This window comes from Coloeus monedula (assembly GCF_965178545.1).
Source record: "Coloeus monedula genome assembly, chromosome: 6".
Lineage (NCBI taxonomy): Eukaryota > Metazoa > Chordata > Aves > Passeriformes > Corvidae > Coloeus > Coloeus monedula.
The window spans coordinates 57,621,839-57,638,651 of record NC_138786.1 but is presented as its reverse complement, the minus strand read 5'-3'; the positions used below and the strand labels follow the sequence as shown (position 1 = coordinate 57,638,651).

Genomic DNA, 16,813 nt, shown 5'->3' with positions numbered 1-16,813 from the left:
CTCTTCTACATTAAGTCAGGCAGATGAGACCCGTGCTTTCAGTTTTGAAAAGTTCTGGTGTGCACAGGGCACTGGGGAGAGTGGGTTCTTCCACTTGTGTCTCCTTGGTGGCTGCAAAACCCATGTTAAATCATCGTTCTACCATTCAGCTGCCTGATTAGATGTTCTGTGCATACCTCAAAATATGTGATGTTTTACAGTGAGATTCGCTATTTAAATAAGAGGTTTGCCATAATTGGCTGTTATAAATTACAAGCAAGAAGGAGTGATTTATTGCTTATAATTAGAAATGAGTTACGAAGGGGAATGTTAGTAATCATAAAATAAAGCTTGGAATACATTGATTTCCAGATGGCTGCCAGTGAAATTGCTCTTTAATGTATAATAGACCAGACACAATGAAAAAAAAAAAATCAGTCATCCATCTTTATTCCTTGATGGATTACTTGTATGAATCTATAGTTACCTGAATTTTGAAATATTAGTTTTGTCTGCGTAATTGGATGAGAGAAACCGAATTTGCCCAGTGGTATGGGCTACTAGAGGTATGGAAGAAGTGAATTACTCTTTTGTCTGGCATGATTTTTGTCCTTGTAATGCCAACAGGGAAGATCCAGCGATCGATCTGGCATCACCGTTGGGTATAACAACCTCGGTGAATTGTTCCCAGAGACTGCAGGTTACTAAGGTATTTTCTTTTTATCTTTTGCCTCATTTGAAGTTTTCATGAGGTTAAGATTGATCAAAACACTTGTCTAAAAGCAAATATCTGTAATACTCCTTGCTTGAGTCTAGAAAAATATATTTGCACCAGAAACAGATGGCAGTGCTACTGCTGAGAAATTTTCAATAGCATAATCCTTCTGTTGAGATGATAATGTGTTCATTTAACTTTTAAAATTTCATTTCTTGTTACTATAGTTTCAGGCACGATTTTAAAATTGTTTTTATTTTCCTTATCTGCTAATAATGGTTCTTCCAGCCACAGCAGTTGCATTCTGCACTGTTACCATTTGAAAGACGGCACGACACGATTGTTAAGACATATGGATTGTCACCACATGAGTTGTCTCACACCCATGTTTTAAAAGTGACACTGCCATTAGGCTTGCTTAACTGCGACCATTATGATTACTCATCTACCTTCATTAAAATGCTTCATAGGTTCCTTATTTTAAGTAGCTTTTCTCAGCAAGGTGCAGATTTGCCTTGCTGCCATCATTTCATCTGGAAAAATTTCCATGGTGAAAGGAATAGCATATTTTCAACTAACACTTTCCTGACTTGTGGAGAGATGAGCTCATCAGTCTCTTTATTGACAAACCCAGGAAGAAGGTGTGTCAACCAGAAATATTAGATCAGTCAGCCTTTCTTGTCCTGAAGCAATTGTAATTTCCCATGGTCTGCAGCAATTTCCTTTAGAAGCAGATATGTGCAGATATTGTTTGGGATCTGCTGCAGGAGCATAATTTCATTTGGTCCCAAAGAGGTGGCCTTAGATGTCATTCTTTTCATTTTTGCCGTTGAAAATCTGTTGGTTTAGTCAGTGGGAAGAACAGCAAGTTGCTATTTTTCCAGCATCTAATTGAGGAAAGAGTGCTGCAGCTATGCAGAAAAATATTGCCTGCTCTGAGTTGGGTTATTGAAGACAGATGTCATGGCCCCTGCCCCTCTCTGAAAAGCCTGGAATAGGTGTTCAGCTCACGACACACTAGCCAAGTTCCTGCTTTTCAAAAGCCTATTGGTGAGTGATGTAGGTGCTTAGTTCCTCGCTGGTAAATCTATTCCGTAGTGAATGATAGAGATTCTTACTTTTTTCCAGTTTCCCCCTGTGAGTTTTGGTCCCTCAGTGCTCAGTTCCAGGCATTTGCTGGGAGAGGCTGCTCTCATTAGCACTGAAGATGTTCTCAGTGCAGTGTTGTCTGGTGCTGCACTGATAAAAGCCAAGCTCCTCTGATGCAGCATGAAAGAGGACTGAGTGGGAATCAGAAGAGGAAACAATTCCTCATTTCACTTCAGTTTTTGTTGCCACTTCAGTTTGCTTTTTTCCTGCTTGAAATGGCTCTTTACATAGTGTTGCTTGCTTGGAAACAGGATGAAAGCAGTGATTGTTGGTGGAGTTGAAGTTCACGCAGGGATGTTGGAGCAGAGTTAGCACAAACTGGCTTAGCTGTCTCTGCTAGTATGCAGGAGGGTTCAGGCCCTGCCTGCTGCTCCATGAGTCACGTCTGTACAGCTGGCAGCACTGGCGTGAGCCATCTCCAAAGGGATCTCACTGTGTGTGAGCTGAGCTCGTTGCACTTTGGACATGTTTAGTTGGGGTCTCTGCAGCCCTGTCACTTGAGAGAGTGATTCAGGGAAACTCCTTGGGGCTTTCACAGTGATGGTGAGCTGGACCAGGTGAAGAGCCCCATCTTGAGAAAGCCAAAACCACCTGCCTCTGCCTCACATTCAGGCACAGATGGTTTCAAGGTGTGAGCATCAAGGATGCTTCATCATTCCACAGAGCATGATGCTGTCTGTGGTTGTATCTGGACTTCTGAGGTGGCATAGTGCCACCCTGACCCCCAGCCTCTGTCCTCAGGGCATCATGCTGCTGTTCATGGGTGTCACAGCCAGCCATGGCCTTGGCTGTGTGCCTCTGCTTCCTCTCGAGTAGAGGGAACAGCTCCTGTGAGCGTCTGGCTCTCAGCCGGAAGCAGATGTAGAAGATGGTGGGATGCACAGCTGGATGTGCAAACCCCGAAGTGCTCCAGGGTTATGGTTGTCATTGCAGTCTTTGTTTTGCCCTCTGGAAAAGAGCAGTCATCCAAGCCCAGGAGGGTCACCCCTTTGTCCCGACCCAACGGCCAGACAGTGGGTCAGTATCTCCTGATGCTGTTGTGTTTCCAAGAAGAGCTTTAAATCCTTGCAGAGAGGTAATTCCCAGCTTTCCGGTAAGGATAACATTGATGGTACCTAATTAAAGGGCACTCTTAGCCTGGATAAACATTTATATTAATTTCCTTCTCACACAGATGTCTGGTAAACTGACCTCCTGAGGCAAAACCATCTGGCCTCAGGTGGGAGGAGGATCTTGGCCAGCATGAACAACCTGACCTGTCTCTTGTTGAGTCATTTCTCAGTAGCTTTTTCTGTCTCTGCACATGAAAGGCCTGTGCATGGATATATAGGTTTCATGGGCAGTTGTCTTGGATGACCTGCATAATTACACTGCAGGCTTGTGGCTGTGGGCTCTGTTCAATCTCTGCTTCCCATTGTGTATTCTGGGACCATCCGTGTATAAAATTAGTATGGGCAGTAAGCAGCAATAAGATGTTCCCTACTTGGGTGGATTAAATTAAAATTCAGTAAGAAACAGAGCTTTGGGTGAGTTTCCCAATTACTTGCAGAATTGCACTGAGGAGATTGTTATGGCACTGTCAAACTTTTTGGTGGATGAACAGCCTGATGCGAGTGAGGTGGGTTTATTACCTCTCACTGCTCTTTCTCCTTTATGTACTGTGCTGTGTAATCTTTTGTTATTAAATAATAAGCAAAATAAAAACTGTTGTTTGTCACAGCCAGCTTGTTTTTCAGAGAAAAACGCTTTGAAAGTTCAGTCTGTGTGATCTCCAACCCTGTCAGGAGCTGTTATATTGAATCTTCTTTTAAATTGTTAAGCTGGAGGACAAACCCAGACGTTATCGTGTGCATCTCAGCTGAGAGCAGAGCAGATTTGGCAGGGAGCAGCCTCTGATGCCTTGTACCACGCCATTAGTTTTTGTCGCAAACATGTCAAGATAATCTGTTTCCAGTGTTATGTGTGTTGGCTGACATGAGCATTAGTAGATCTGCATAATTTTTGAAGTAGTTTGAAGTGTGGATGTAACACTTGGGGCTGTGTGAAATCTTTTTTATCCCCTTTTATGGATCACACTGCTGTTCAGAAAGTTGCTTGTTCTGTTACTCCCTCCCACAAGGTACTGTGTTAATTTGCAAAGTTCATAAGGAAAGTGCCCTAAACTAGAAATCATCAGAAATAGTGAGTGACAACTGACACACTTTGGAAGACCAGGAGCCCCATTATTTTCCAGTCACAACATTACATTTTAAATAGATGCTATTTTCACTTCAGTATATATGGAATTGTACCTTAATGTAGGATGTTACTATTTATGGAGCTTGTGAACCTCTAATTCAGTCTGGACTTTGATGGACAGGATCTTTCTTCTGTAGTGTATATGTGCGTGTGTGTCCCTTGGTAGCCTTTTACAGATGAGGTTGAGTGATGCCCGGTGAAAGTTGGATAAGATACTTCAATTACTTGTTTTTTCAAGGTGCTTTTTTGATCATTAATACTCAGACCTATCCAGCCTCAAAAGCAGTCATGCTCTTCCACGAAGACACTTTTTTTCCACCCTCTGAGGTGCAGCCAGACAGCAGAAGGAGCCCGTATCTGTAGCCATGGCAGCCAGTAATTTATTGCTCCATATGGTTGGTGTGGCAGCAGCTGCTCTGGTTTAAGGAGGTCAGGACATTGGGGCATTTAAGAAGCAAAACAACACCCCAACTATAAAACCTTCTTAAGTGGTTTTGTACAGTAATAGTAGGGTTCTCCGTAGGCATAAGGAGAGCCAAGGGGGTTATATATTTATAACTTTTACAGCTGTAATTTGAATCAGAGCCATTATTTCAGAGGGGAAGTAAGTTTTTGTCTCTCACTGTGATGGTTTTACCTTTTTCCAGTGTTGTGACTCGTGTTTTAGGGAGCAGATAGTATGGAGGGACAGTGGGCCAGGCTGTTCCACCCAGGTGATGAGTGACCCCCTTGGATCTGGCCTACAGCGGGTGCTGACCATCCATGGCAGGAGCAGGATCCACCCCACTGCTTTGGTGTGCATTTTATATTAATCTGGGAGAGAAACTGTTTTGCCCAAATTGGATGGCAGTGCTGTATTTGTAGTAAGGAAGCAAAGATGTGCGTGTTGCGAGCGGCTCTCATGGAACAGAAATACAGCTTTAATTTCAGTTTGGGTGTGAGAGTCCCTCACTGCTGAGAAATGGTATAGAAGGGCTCTTGGATGTAGCACTAAAGTTTTTGCAAATAGGCTTTTCATAAGCGTGAATCTTTTTATTTTCATTAGGGGACCATTTTAATTAAAATGAAACTGGAATGTTTACTCTCTGCTTCCTGTAGCTGTGATTGTTTTCTTCACTGTGTGAGCACATGTATAATTTGCTCTAAAAGAAATGTCAGCAGTTTCTGATTACCTTGTGAGTCTTACTCAACAGCTTGATTTTAATTGGGGGGAGGAAATATTTTCAGGGTGCTCCAGGGAGGTCTGATGTCTTTGGGTAGCAGGAGGGAAAAGGTGCTATCTTTGGTACAATGTTAATTGCAATAATCATGAGTATGGGTTTAAAATAAAAGTCCTTCATTTCTTACCAGTGTTGGGTGTTTTTCAGTCCTGTCAATGAAACACAACTTGTTTGGTAATTAGAATCCTTCAGCTGTGCAACCTTTTGGCTTTAATGCATCCATATGTTTGTAAGCATCTAAACAGGGGTTTTTTTTGGAAAACAGTGATTGAAAGTAGGCAGGTAGTCTCAAATTTCAGGAATTAAGGAGGAAATTTCTTTATTATGAGGGTGGTGAGGCACTGGCACAGGCCCAGAGAGGTGTTGGATTCCCCATCCCTGGAGACATTCAAGGTCAGGCTGCACAGGGCTCTGAGCAACCTGGTCAGGTTGAAGGTGTCCCTGCTCTTGCAGGGGGGTTGGACTAGATGGCATTTAAAGGTGAAAACTACACTTGGGGTTAGATAATGGAAAGAGAAGGCTGGGCACATAGGGAGGAGCGTGTCCATGCCCTCAAATACATTCTCTCTGAGGCCAGAAGTCCACCAGGATTTGTAAGTAATAGATATTTATGTAGGTCAAGAAAATCTCTTTCTTGAATTTTTTTATAATTATGTAATATGACAAGAAATATCTGTAGCAGAATAATGTATTCTGGATTCTTCCGTGGTGCAGCTCCTGAAACATTGCCTTGGCTTCTTTTTGTTTTGATCTACTGTGAGGAGGCACCTTGAGTTGCTGAAATGCCTTTTGGGTCCTGCAAAGCATTTCAGAGATGACCAGTTTTTGAACCATTTTGGAGCTTAGCCAATATGTTGTATTTTAATATAGTCTTCACCGCTGGAGATAATGATCTGAGTCTCCCCTGCTCATTCTCTGGGGATTTGTTTCCTCCTGGTGATTATTTGAAATATATAAAGAAGTTGGAAAACAACGAGTTTCTGTGTGTTAACAAGGAGGAATGACTAAGAGAAAAATGAGAGTAAAATTCTGCTTATTATAAAAGACTGTATCTCTGGAGGCATAAATTGGTATTCATTAAGTTGTTTGCCTAGACTTCGTTAAAAGATGTGCTTGAGGAGCTGTCTGAGCAGTGTTTCTGTAGAAAGCAAGTCATCCTCTTCGTGACTAGATACATCTAGATGAGCAGGAGAAACCAGAAAGTAACACTAAATGATGGATTGAGAACAGCCTTCATGGCAGTAAGGAAACAACAGACTATGAAATGGTTTTTCAGAAGTAATAATATTTTACAGTTTGCCGTGAAGTTATACTGATCCAGCTCTTCTCCCCAAATATGCAGATCTCTTTCACATCTGTTGCAGAGTTTTTAAAAACGTTTATGTTCAATTTCTGTCATTTCTTATTCAAGGTATGCAGGGTCCCTGGGGTTTTTTTGATGATTTCTGTAGCTGGAGGTTAAAATCTTGTCTGTGATGATTATGGTATCCTGCATGCATAATCTTACTGGTATCCTCTATGTATCATCAGAAACAGGGAAGCAGTTGCAGACCAGTGCTAGGTAATCTGAGTGTGACCCAGTCTTGCCCTGTCTGCATTCTTCCAAAAATCTGTTCTCTTTTGATTTTTGTAAAATGTGACAAACCCAGCTATTTCAAAGACCTTGTGGAGAAGCAGGGGCTGTGGTTTGAGATGAGGTTTTGCTACTGTGCTGGTATCTTTTATTATTACCTTGAACTGGGACAGATGCTTCCAAGGGAATGTGTGTGTTAATTGTCATGGCATTTGTGGCTTTCTGCTCTTTATCTTAAATCATTAAAAAAGTAATTGCACAACATAACACTAGCAAAGTGCTTTCACTGTTTGGATTCTGAATACTCTGTGTCAAACTCTTGAGCAACTTTTCTGATGTTCAGCATTTTTTCTTTCCTTCTTTGCAGATTAAGACCCTTGATTTCAACCCAGTTTGCTAAGAAGGCTGCCACAGAACAGGTATGAAAAGTCCAGCACTTCTGATGCAACAGGTTGACTTTGGAAATTCCCACAAGCTGTTCTCAGCCTGGCTCTGGTCATGCAATAGATAAGGGTAAAAGAAATGAGTCTTGTCTTTCTGATCAGGCCGAGTTGGTTACTGTGAACACTGCAAAGCTGAGATTGGCTGTTTTCTAACCCAGACTTGCCCTTACTTATTCATTAGGAACATTAGCACAGCCTCCTAATGCTTCGTTGGACAGCAAAAAAGAGAAAACTCCCTGCAAGCATCTAAAAAGGTCCATGTCAAGTAAATGGTCAGGAGGGGTAGGAGAGGGCAGAGCTCATGCCTGTGGACTGTCCTCACAGAGAAGGATGCAAAACTCCACTTTTGTGCAGCCAGAGCTGACCCCGGGGATGGGCTGGGCTTCTGTCAGAGACCAGTGTGGAAAGAGCTTACCCTGTACAGCCTGGCTTAGTCTTTGCTTTGTTTGTTTACTTTGAAAATGTAATAGTGCCACAGGAAAGTTAGTGCTGGTAACTGGCCACTGCCAGAAGCTCTGCTTGGGTGGCTTTGTGCACCTCCCAAAGGGATCAGGATTATTATCAGATAGTGAAACCAGATAACAACAACAGCTGCTTTCTTTCACTATTATTTTCACACTGTACAGAGTATTCACAGGTATTTTGTGTACAACGAACTGTCTACTGCATATCTAAAAATTCAGTATACCAAAGGAATTTGTCCCTCTTCCCCATGAATGTGTGACACTGACACCCTTCTGAAAGTGAACCAGTTCCCTTGAGTAGTTTATCATCTTTGACAATTGCCCATTCAAACATAAAGCTAAGTGCCAAACTCTAGTCCAGGACGTCTGGAAGTGAATTCAGGAAGTTCTATTTAAAGGTGTTGTTTGACTGCCTTATTTTTAAAATGACAAAAAGCCATTGATTTTCAGAAACAGTTTGATATCCTGCCTAGGGAAATACATTTTCACTTCTTATTCTATGCTCATTAGAAAACTCTGCACATTTTTAGAAGTACAGCAGTCTGGAAGTGGACATGATAATTAGAAAAAGGTCACATTTTAATTAGCATGGTGCAATTTTAAAAAATAATGACTCAATTGTAGCTCCTTTATATTCACCCACTTTTTCAGAGCAGATGGATACTTTTAAACATATAAATTGATGTATATTATGATGCTGATTTGTCTCAAACTGTTGTGTCTATTTCTGCTTATACCAAGATGGACTCAATTTGATCACTCTAGAGGCAAAAGCAGTGGTAGGAAATATAAACTGGAGGGAAGTTCCTCTAAATAATGTTATTAATTTGAGCATTAAAAAGTCATGAAAACCTGTCTTTGACTGATCCAAGTATCTAAATACTTGATTTTCTATTACAATTAATGGGTGTCTTTTGCCCTATTAATGAGCTATTGGAGCAAACCCTTAGGTGGCTTTGAAAAACTCAGGCAGATTCTTTAGGTTGACTGTCATGGTATATGACAAGTTCAGGAACAGCTTTGATGTCTAAATAATTAGACTGTCAACTTTCTGGTACAGGGATTTTCTCTTATGGTGTATCTCTAAAGTGCCTGGAGTTACAGGGATTCTAGGAGCTACTGCATCCCAAATAAATACATTTATAAATAAATAAGTAAATAAAAATAAACTTCAGAACTTGCTGCCAATGGAATTGGAGAACATGCAGCAGTACATAGTTATGTACTGCAGTTTAAAACCTAAAGCACTGTAGCACTTTTCTCATGGTATGGACCAGAGGAGTTGGGGTTTTCTGGTCTCCCTTGGACCATTCCTTTTTAGAAGCACCTCACCACTGTCCATCCAAGGAAGTGGTCCCAGTCTTTTCCATCTTTGTTACTAGGGGAGATGACTCAGTGCTGGTAACAGCTTACTGGTGACAGGTACTGTCAATATTCCCTTCTCGGAGTTCTTAACATGACAACGCAGCATTCATGGTCAATCTTTAAGGTTCTTCAAATTGCCACTAATTGGCTGGTTTTGTGTGCCACAGGCTCTAGTGTAAAAAACCCCAAACAGTCCCAAGTACAGAATGGATGTAGAAAGTACCCTATTACAAAGCTGATGAAGGTAAAGCTCCTGTGATGTTTCTTCCCTGGATGAGAAAAGGAGGTGGGTCTCCAGACTGAGCACACCATGAAAGTGAGAAGAATGATCAGAAAGACCAGAGCCTGGGCTGTGCTGGCACAGGCTGTGTTGCTGCTTCCTGCCCTGTTCCCAGATCTCTCCTTAGTGAACCAAAGACAGTATTACCTACTCCAAATTCACCTCTATTCCCTTGTGGTGTTGCCCTTTCTCTCCCTCCGTGCTGCGTCCTGCCTAACGTTGGAGCAGCTGGGGACAAACACGTACGGAACAGGTCCTGTCAGTGATCGATTCCCAAGTTAGTGTTTGGAGATCATTATTCTGATGAATTCCATAGGTAATGTTACAGGTGCTAGTGTGTATTATCAACTGAGTGCTCTGCCATCACATTAAGTGCTGTCTACAGAGTGCTATTTGTTCCACAGCTCATTGCGCCGCCAAATAAATCCAACCAGAGCTGTCAAAACTAATACATGTTGGGCTTTTTCTGATTTGAAGGGTACATTTTTGCTATCATTAAATTGTCAATAACGTTGTTATTTTGTAATAGGCCTGATGTGAGTTGAGCACACTGTGGGAGAGGTTTGTAAGTTCTCCCACAGAGCTCTACTGAGGAGCCTTCGCTCCCAGATTTCTTCTCCTCTTGTGCTTGCCAGAGAATCCTTGTTCTGCTGTTACCATTACTGGATATTTCAGTTGCCTGGTTCTGGACTAAGTGAAAACTGGGTGGTTTTGCCCGACCTTCATTCAGACTTTCATTACAACAACTGAACCTGTAGCACTGGACATGAGCTTCTGTCTCTCCTGTCCCTATCATTTGGAAGCTGCTAAAGTTTTGTGCAAATATTGGACCAAAGGAACGGCTGCTCTACTGTTCTCTCTTCTTTTATGCAGGTTTCCTTTCCAGCTGCACAGGCTGAAGCCTCTGATGTAGAAAAACCAGCAGCTGTGCTTGTGGAGAGTGGCCCAGTAGCTTACAACCATGATGAAGAGGTGGAAGAGGAAGAGGTAGAAGAAGATGAAGATCACTGCATGAGTGCCCTGCAGTTAATGGGAGGAAATGGTGAGCTGGGGTTACCATCTCCTGGTGCTATGGGCTTTGTTCTTGCAGGCCTGGGGACACAGAGGGTTCCCTTGCTTGTCCCTGTGTCAGAGCTCCTGCTGCCTTTTCAGCATTGCCCATTCCTGTGGGAAGCCTGGAATCCCCCTTGTCTGAAACCTGACCTTAGAGACTCCTCCTGAGAAAACTTTGCATCTCGAGCTTTAGGCACAGAGGCCTTCTCAAGAAAAAACTGAAGTGTGAAGTGTTTTCCAGGATTAGGTTTATTAATGTGGATCTGAGAAGTTGGGGGTTCAGTAACCCCTCTATTAGCGGTGTCTGTCACTGCCCCCTGAGCCTCCCCTCCCTGCTCCTTCTGCCTCCTCAGTGGAGGCTGCAGTGGTGTCCAGGTTGTCTGTGAGCCCTGGGGATGTGTCTGTCCAGCTCAAAACAGAACAAATCAGTTTCTGGGGAAAATGTTAGGAAGAAGCAGTTGTTCCCCAAGTGCAGGAATGGCATTGGTGGTGCATGTATGGTACACAGATGTGTGCTAATTTCTTTGGGTTACCCAGCAAAGCCACTGGTTTAATTAGATTTCTTTGCTGGCAGGAAAAGGCAGTCTCCTCTCCGCTGTGGTTTTTCCTAGCTGGACACATCCACATTTATCCTATATTAAAAACTTCCCTTTAGAAGTTAAGCTTTGAAAATACACAAAATTATTTTTAAAATGAGAGCTGCTAATTATGGGTTGCAAAGACTCAAGATGGGAATAAGTTTCCTACTGAAATGTTATTTACTGCAAAAACATTTCCAGCACTATTCATTTAGCTTTTGTGGACAATGTGTATGCATTTCACAAAAGTGTCTGTTGCTTTTAGATTGATTTCTCTGCTGGAAAATAATTGCTGAACCATAGGAAAAACAGTTTGTTGCCTGCTTTTATTATTAGAATAACGTTCCCAAGAAAAGGCACCCATGTGGGGGAGGGTGGGTCTATGTTTATTAATAAACCCCCCACAAAAATAGAATAAAGGTCACTGAGTTTTTTTTCTTTGTAAATGTTACTATTTTTGAACCATTCTGAGAACATTCCACTACTCTCTGTCTGGTCTGGACAACAGCTGAAAAATTAGAGGTAAAAAATGAAAATAAAAATAAAAAGGAAAGGAGTATTCCCAGAATCCAAATGCAGGTGTGCAGAGCTGCTCACTGCAACAAATAACTCTTTCCTAACTGCTTTCTCCATGGATTTTAGACCTGTCTGCCTGGAATAACTGCATGAATTACAGATGGTGAACTTCCCATTCTACACAAATCATTATAGATTACACTTAATTCTGCTTCCAAGCTTTTTCTTGTCTCTTTGGGTGAGATGTTGCCCTTTATTGAATTTGGAATATAAAGTTTAACTTTCCTCGGGGCTCATATGTAATAATTATCCATAGGTTCATCTACACAACAGAAAATATCAGTGTCAGTGCATTCAGAAGCACACAGAAGAGAAACTGATGCATTAGAAACATACAGACCTGCCTTTTGGCACACAGCACACAGTCTTTGCACTCAGCATTGTTTAAGAAAACAAAACTGGATTAAAAAATCTGGGCAAAAATTTTAAGTCTAGAATTAAGTAGATAAGGGAGATCCGAGTCAGATGCATTGGTCAGGATTTGTTCCACGACTCTTTTGATGTTGATGGGAACTCTGAGCTAGCTCTGAACCCTTGCAATTTCAGCTCATAAATCCATGAATAATATAAACAAACCAGCTTTTTCCTTGGTGCCTGTGTCTAGTGAAAAATGTGCCTACTTGTAAATGTAATTCTGCTGCTTATCAGCCACTGTGTGCCAAGTTACTTGTGACAATCAGGCTTAATCACCTTAGCCTCTAAATTAAACCAAGTATTTCATATATACATGTGCCAAGTATTCCTAAATGAGGGTCTAGTGACAAGTGAGAAGAGATATTTACACATACATGCTTAAAAATAATTTTATTTCATTGAGGGAAGTACATGAAAGAACTTATTTAGCCCTAAGAAAATAGATGGTTTTTTAAATGCTTGCCTAAGGCAAAACTTACCATGTAGTTACGTAGGAGGCAAACAACCTTCAAGAAGCAATACTTCCATTGTGTCTTTCATCTACCCGGAATATTTGTATTTTTATATGCACTTGTCTTTGTGTGTTTCAGATTATGGCTGTGATATGGATGAAGATGATGGCTACTAGCTCCATTTACTTCCAGGGAACATGGACTGTGTCTTGTTCTCAGCAAATCTTTGGTCTTCAAACTGTGTGAATAGTGAAAGAAGCTGTCTATGGTCAGCAAATGTAATCGAACAATCCTTACTTTTTGGCATTGGGTCTGGTCAGTTTACATTGACCCATAACCCAGCAATATCCAGTTTGGATTCCTACTTGAATTTATTTTTATTTTGGTGGATCGTAGTTGGAGAATGAAATTAATGAGAGTAATGTTTCCAGAGAACAAAAGAGAAGAGGCAAAACAGACTGTGCATGAAGCCTATGTGGCTGAAAGCAGCACATCTCTTATTTATGTGACTGCTTTTAGGCATACTGCTGAAAAAGAGCAGATTGAAGGACAGGGAGGGTGACAGGTGAAAAGAAGTGTGCCTGTTGATTATTTGAGTACAGGAGCATTTTTTGTCTCATCATGCTGCAATTGACAGAAAGAAATGTTTCCAACCTGGATTGTGAACGTGACCATGTTGCTGTATACAAACTCCCTTACCCAACCCTATCAACAGTTAATGACAAGTTATATATTTGCAGAACAGTATTGGTTTTCTGAAACAGAGTAAATACTTCTTTATATTAATCAATTCATAGATTTCTTAAAAGATATGACAGTAGAAGGCAACGTTGGCAGTGAAGAATCGTCTTCCGCTGTGAGTCCAGTGTGGTTTTTGTGGAAGAAAGGAGAAGACCTGGGTCAGGTAGGAGGTGTGTGGGGCAAGGAGGCAAAGATGCTGTGCTCCTGAGCTGTTGCTCTGCATCCCTAGGGACAGCCAGGTCTTCTTTAGGCTCGTGTTGCTGCAGGAGAGTCCCTCTGGCCATCTCTGTGGAGCTGCTTTTGCCTGACTAAGTTAGACTGAAGGTCTGCTCCCAAGAGCTGCTGGTCTCTAAAACCAGTTGAAAAAAAGAAAACTGAGCTTTTTAATAAATAAGCTAGCATCTGCTTTGACTGAATTTAATTTAATGTAATTTGCTTAACATTCACTGGGTAAATTAAAGGTCACCATGCAGCAGTCTGACTTTCATGGCTCAAATCCCACCCTTGAACAGTTGTTGCTATGTGAATAAAGCTGGAGCTGCAGCCCTGTGTGCCCTGAAATGTCAGCAGGCAGGTCCTCTCTTGCAGATAGATCAGTTCTCGCAGTGCCATGTGAGCAGGGGTCAGGGGTGGAGTCCCTGTGGGCAGATCCCACCCTGGTGCCTCTGATCTGCCTTCCCCTGGCACTGCTGGGTCCGAGGCTCTGGGCTCCGTGGGAAATGCACTGCAGTCCAGATCACACTCTGGATGTCTGCAGCTGATGTTTCCATCTCTCTCCCTTACCTGGTGACAATCATGAAAACTGTAGTGCTGCAGGCTTGTCTTAACACCAGCGAAGGATGGATATTTATCTTACCAGCATGGTTTCTGTTCAGCTGTGTCTGCTGGTCGAGTCTTCCTTCCTACCTTTTTTGAGCACTCGTTACTAAAGCACCATCCATCCTCCTACATCCTGCTGCAGAGAATGGATCGTGGCAGGAAGAGAAGCTGCCTCAAGAAGCTCTGCCAGACAGGGTGATAGTGGTGCTCACATCTGGGGTCATCACCAAAGAAGGATAGGGCCACGTGGCCTTCCATACTTCATTCTTCCCTGTCCCTCTTGGTAGCTTGCATAAGATGGATCATGTAAGTCAAGCAAGAGTGAGTGCTTTTTTTAGGAGCAGACTTGATACTACTTGGCTGGTAAATATGGTTTGGTGGGTTGTATCTGTGAGGAGTTTTTGAGCCCTGTATAGGAGTATTTCTGTAATGAGTTCTTAAAAGCAGAACTTGGTAACAAAATTGGTGTGGTAAGGCTACTGGAAAGAAGAGCTCTTCTCAACCAAATTCCAGTTACTTGGTTTGCAGCACTTAAGTGGAAAGAAGAGATTCCTTATAATTCTTAGGAGAAAAGCTGGCATTTTTACTGAAAAGCTATAGATTTTTTTTTCTGATACTTTATAAATACTGCACAGAAATGGATAGTGAGGAGATAAACCTTTCTACCTCTCTTTTATCTACACCATAAAATAAAAGTATGCTATAAGCAGACAGTTTTTTAAAAAGTAGTTTGTTTTATCAAAGTTCGTGCTCTGCAAGTCTTTGAGACCGTTGAGTTTGATTGTTTGGGCTTGAATTAATCTTCCATAGCACTGCAACAAATATACTCTCAGTATATTCTCAAGGCTTGGGTTTTATTCCAAGGTACACAGTATTCTCTATGCAGGAAATAAACATGCATAAATAAACATGTGTATGACTCATGTAGGTCGAGTGCTTTTCTGAAATGCAAGATGTTGGCTCTTAAAGAAACCGCTAAGATGAATATTGCTGAGGTCCTTCCTCCAGTCTCCTGGTTTGTTCCCCCAAAGGATACCAAACCTGCTGCCAGGGTAGTGATGTTACGTGTGAGAGCTGAGAGCCCACCTAGATAACTGCAGCTAGGAAATTTGAATTTCAGTAGTACACTGCATTGCTGAGAACATTGGTTTGTGCACTGCAAGTAGAGGGTTGCAGTTTTCGAACGCTCTCGTATGATTTGATTAGGAAAGGCCATCAGGCAGTCTGGTGGAAGAGCAAGGGAAAAATAAAAGACCTACAATTCCACAGCATCTCAGTATTGCTGGTGAAGTTAATGGCGTAGTTTCTGTACAGGGTTCCTAAAGAAAGGATATTGGATAGGCAGACTTCACTCTGAGCTTCTTAAGCTACAGTGGTTATGTACATTTTTAATTTATTGGTGACTTACCGGGATTTTTATAATGTTCATTCCTTCTTCATTTAACTAAGCTCAGGAAATGTAAACAGATTTGAACATGCTAGTTTCTGTTTTTATAGCTAGTCATTAAAATGTAAAAAGATTAACACTGCATTAACTCTGTTTACTACTGTTGGTGTATCTGGACAATTTTGTTGTGTATAAGTAAGCCTGAATTCACTTGGAGTAATTTGGATCCTGCTTTTCTCAGGATTCTGATTATGATGTAAAGAGCTTATAAGGCTTCAACATTTGTTGTTCTTAGATCATCTTCTTTGAAGCCACACAAGCTGTGTATCATCGGGTTTGTTGCAGAAAGCACGTCTCTTGCTGCAAGTCACTTTGCTTGACAGGCAAAACCCTCCAGCTGTTGCATCCAGCTTGTCTGCCATGCAGCCTTTTAACTCTTGTATCATGGGAGTAAAAAAGAAATAAGGAAAATAATGGGCTTCTTCACTGTGCTGAGTGCATTTTCAGTGTCTTAATCATCTATGATATTTCTTTAAAATCAGTGTATTCAGTACAGCAACTTTTAAATGGTGCCAGACAGCCTTGTCTTGAGGGTTAAACATGTTCGTCGAAAAAGTCCTTGCCATCCTGGTGACTTGTTTGTGTTCTTTGGATTGCATTGAAACTCCAGTTGCAGATGTGTACAGTTAGAGTTTGCCTAATAAATGTTCTGTTTCTTATTTTTGTGTTGAATCCTCGTATTCGGTTCAGTTAGTGCCAAGGAAATTAAACCTTTTTGATGTAAGCATATGTACCATCCTTACACAACTATGAGCCATGTTAACCTTTTTTACTGTAATATATTTGCTGTAAATAAAAAGTAAAACCCTTACACAGCCCATCTGTTATTATGATGCTCTCCTGATAATTTCTGGTTTTCTGTCTTCATTCTTACAAATGTTGGGTTTTGATTGCTGCACGATTGGTTGATCATGGCCAAAATTTGTCATTCAGAGCTTTCTTTTGTCTCTAAAAGGGAAGACACAGCTAATCAGGCAAGTGTTTTTTACAAGATACTGTTCCACTGATAGATGTAGATACTTTTTGTAAAGTGCATAACATTAACAAGGCTTTTCCACTAAGCTGTATAATTAACTGACTGTGGGAACAATATATGGTGTGTGTACTTAGTGGAACTGTTCCAGTGCTTGTTTCTGAAAGTTGTATCTTGATAAATAAGGTGTGTGCTGAGTTAAAATCATGTTATTTTATCAACATCTGGCTCCCACAGTTTGGAGACAAAAATCCACATCTGCCCTTTGTACAGATGGGTGTTTGCTCCTTTTAGTTTTTTCTGGAAAAAGAGGTACTACTGGATCCTCAGGAGT

General features: G+C 41.4%; 1 protein-coding gene across 1 annotated transcript in view; it reads left to right on the top strand.

Moving 5' to 3' along the window:
* The window catches only part of BRF1 (BRF1 general transcription factor IIIB subunit), a 172,910-nt gene extending 156,745 nt beyond the window's left edge, over window positions 1–16,165 (top strand). The window contains exons 16-18 of the mRNA XM_082283858.1: window positions 7,242–7,293; window positions 10,300–10,468; window positions 12,638–16,165. Coding sequence (XP_082139984.1) covers window positions 7,242–7,293; window positions 10,300–10,468; window positions 12,638–12,675 — 259 coding nt within the window. The 3' untranslated portion in view covers window positions 12,676–16,165. The remainder of the gene's footprint in view (window positions 1–7,241; window positions 7,294–10,299; window positions 10,469–12,637) is intronic.
* The last annotated feature ends 648 nt before the right edge of the window (window positions 16,166–16,813 follow it).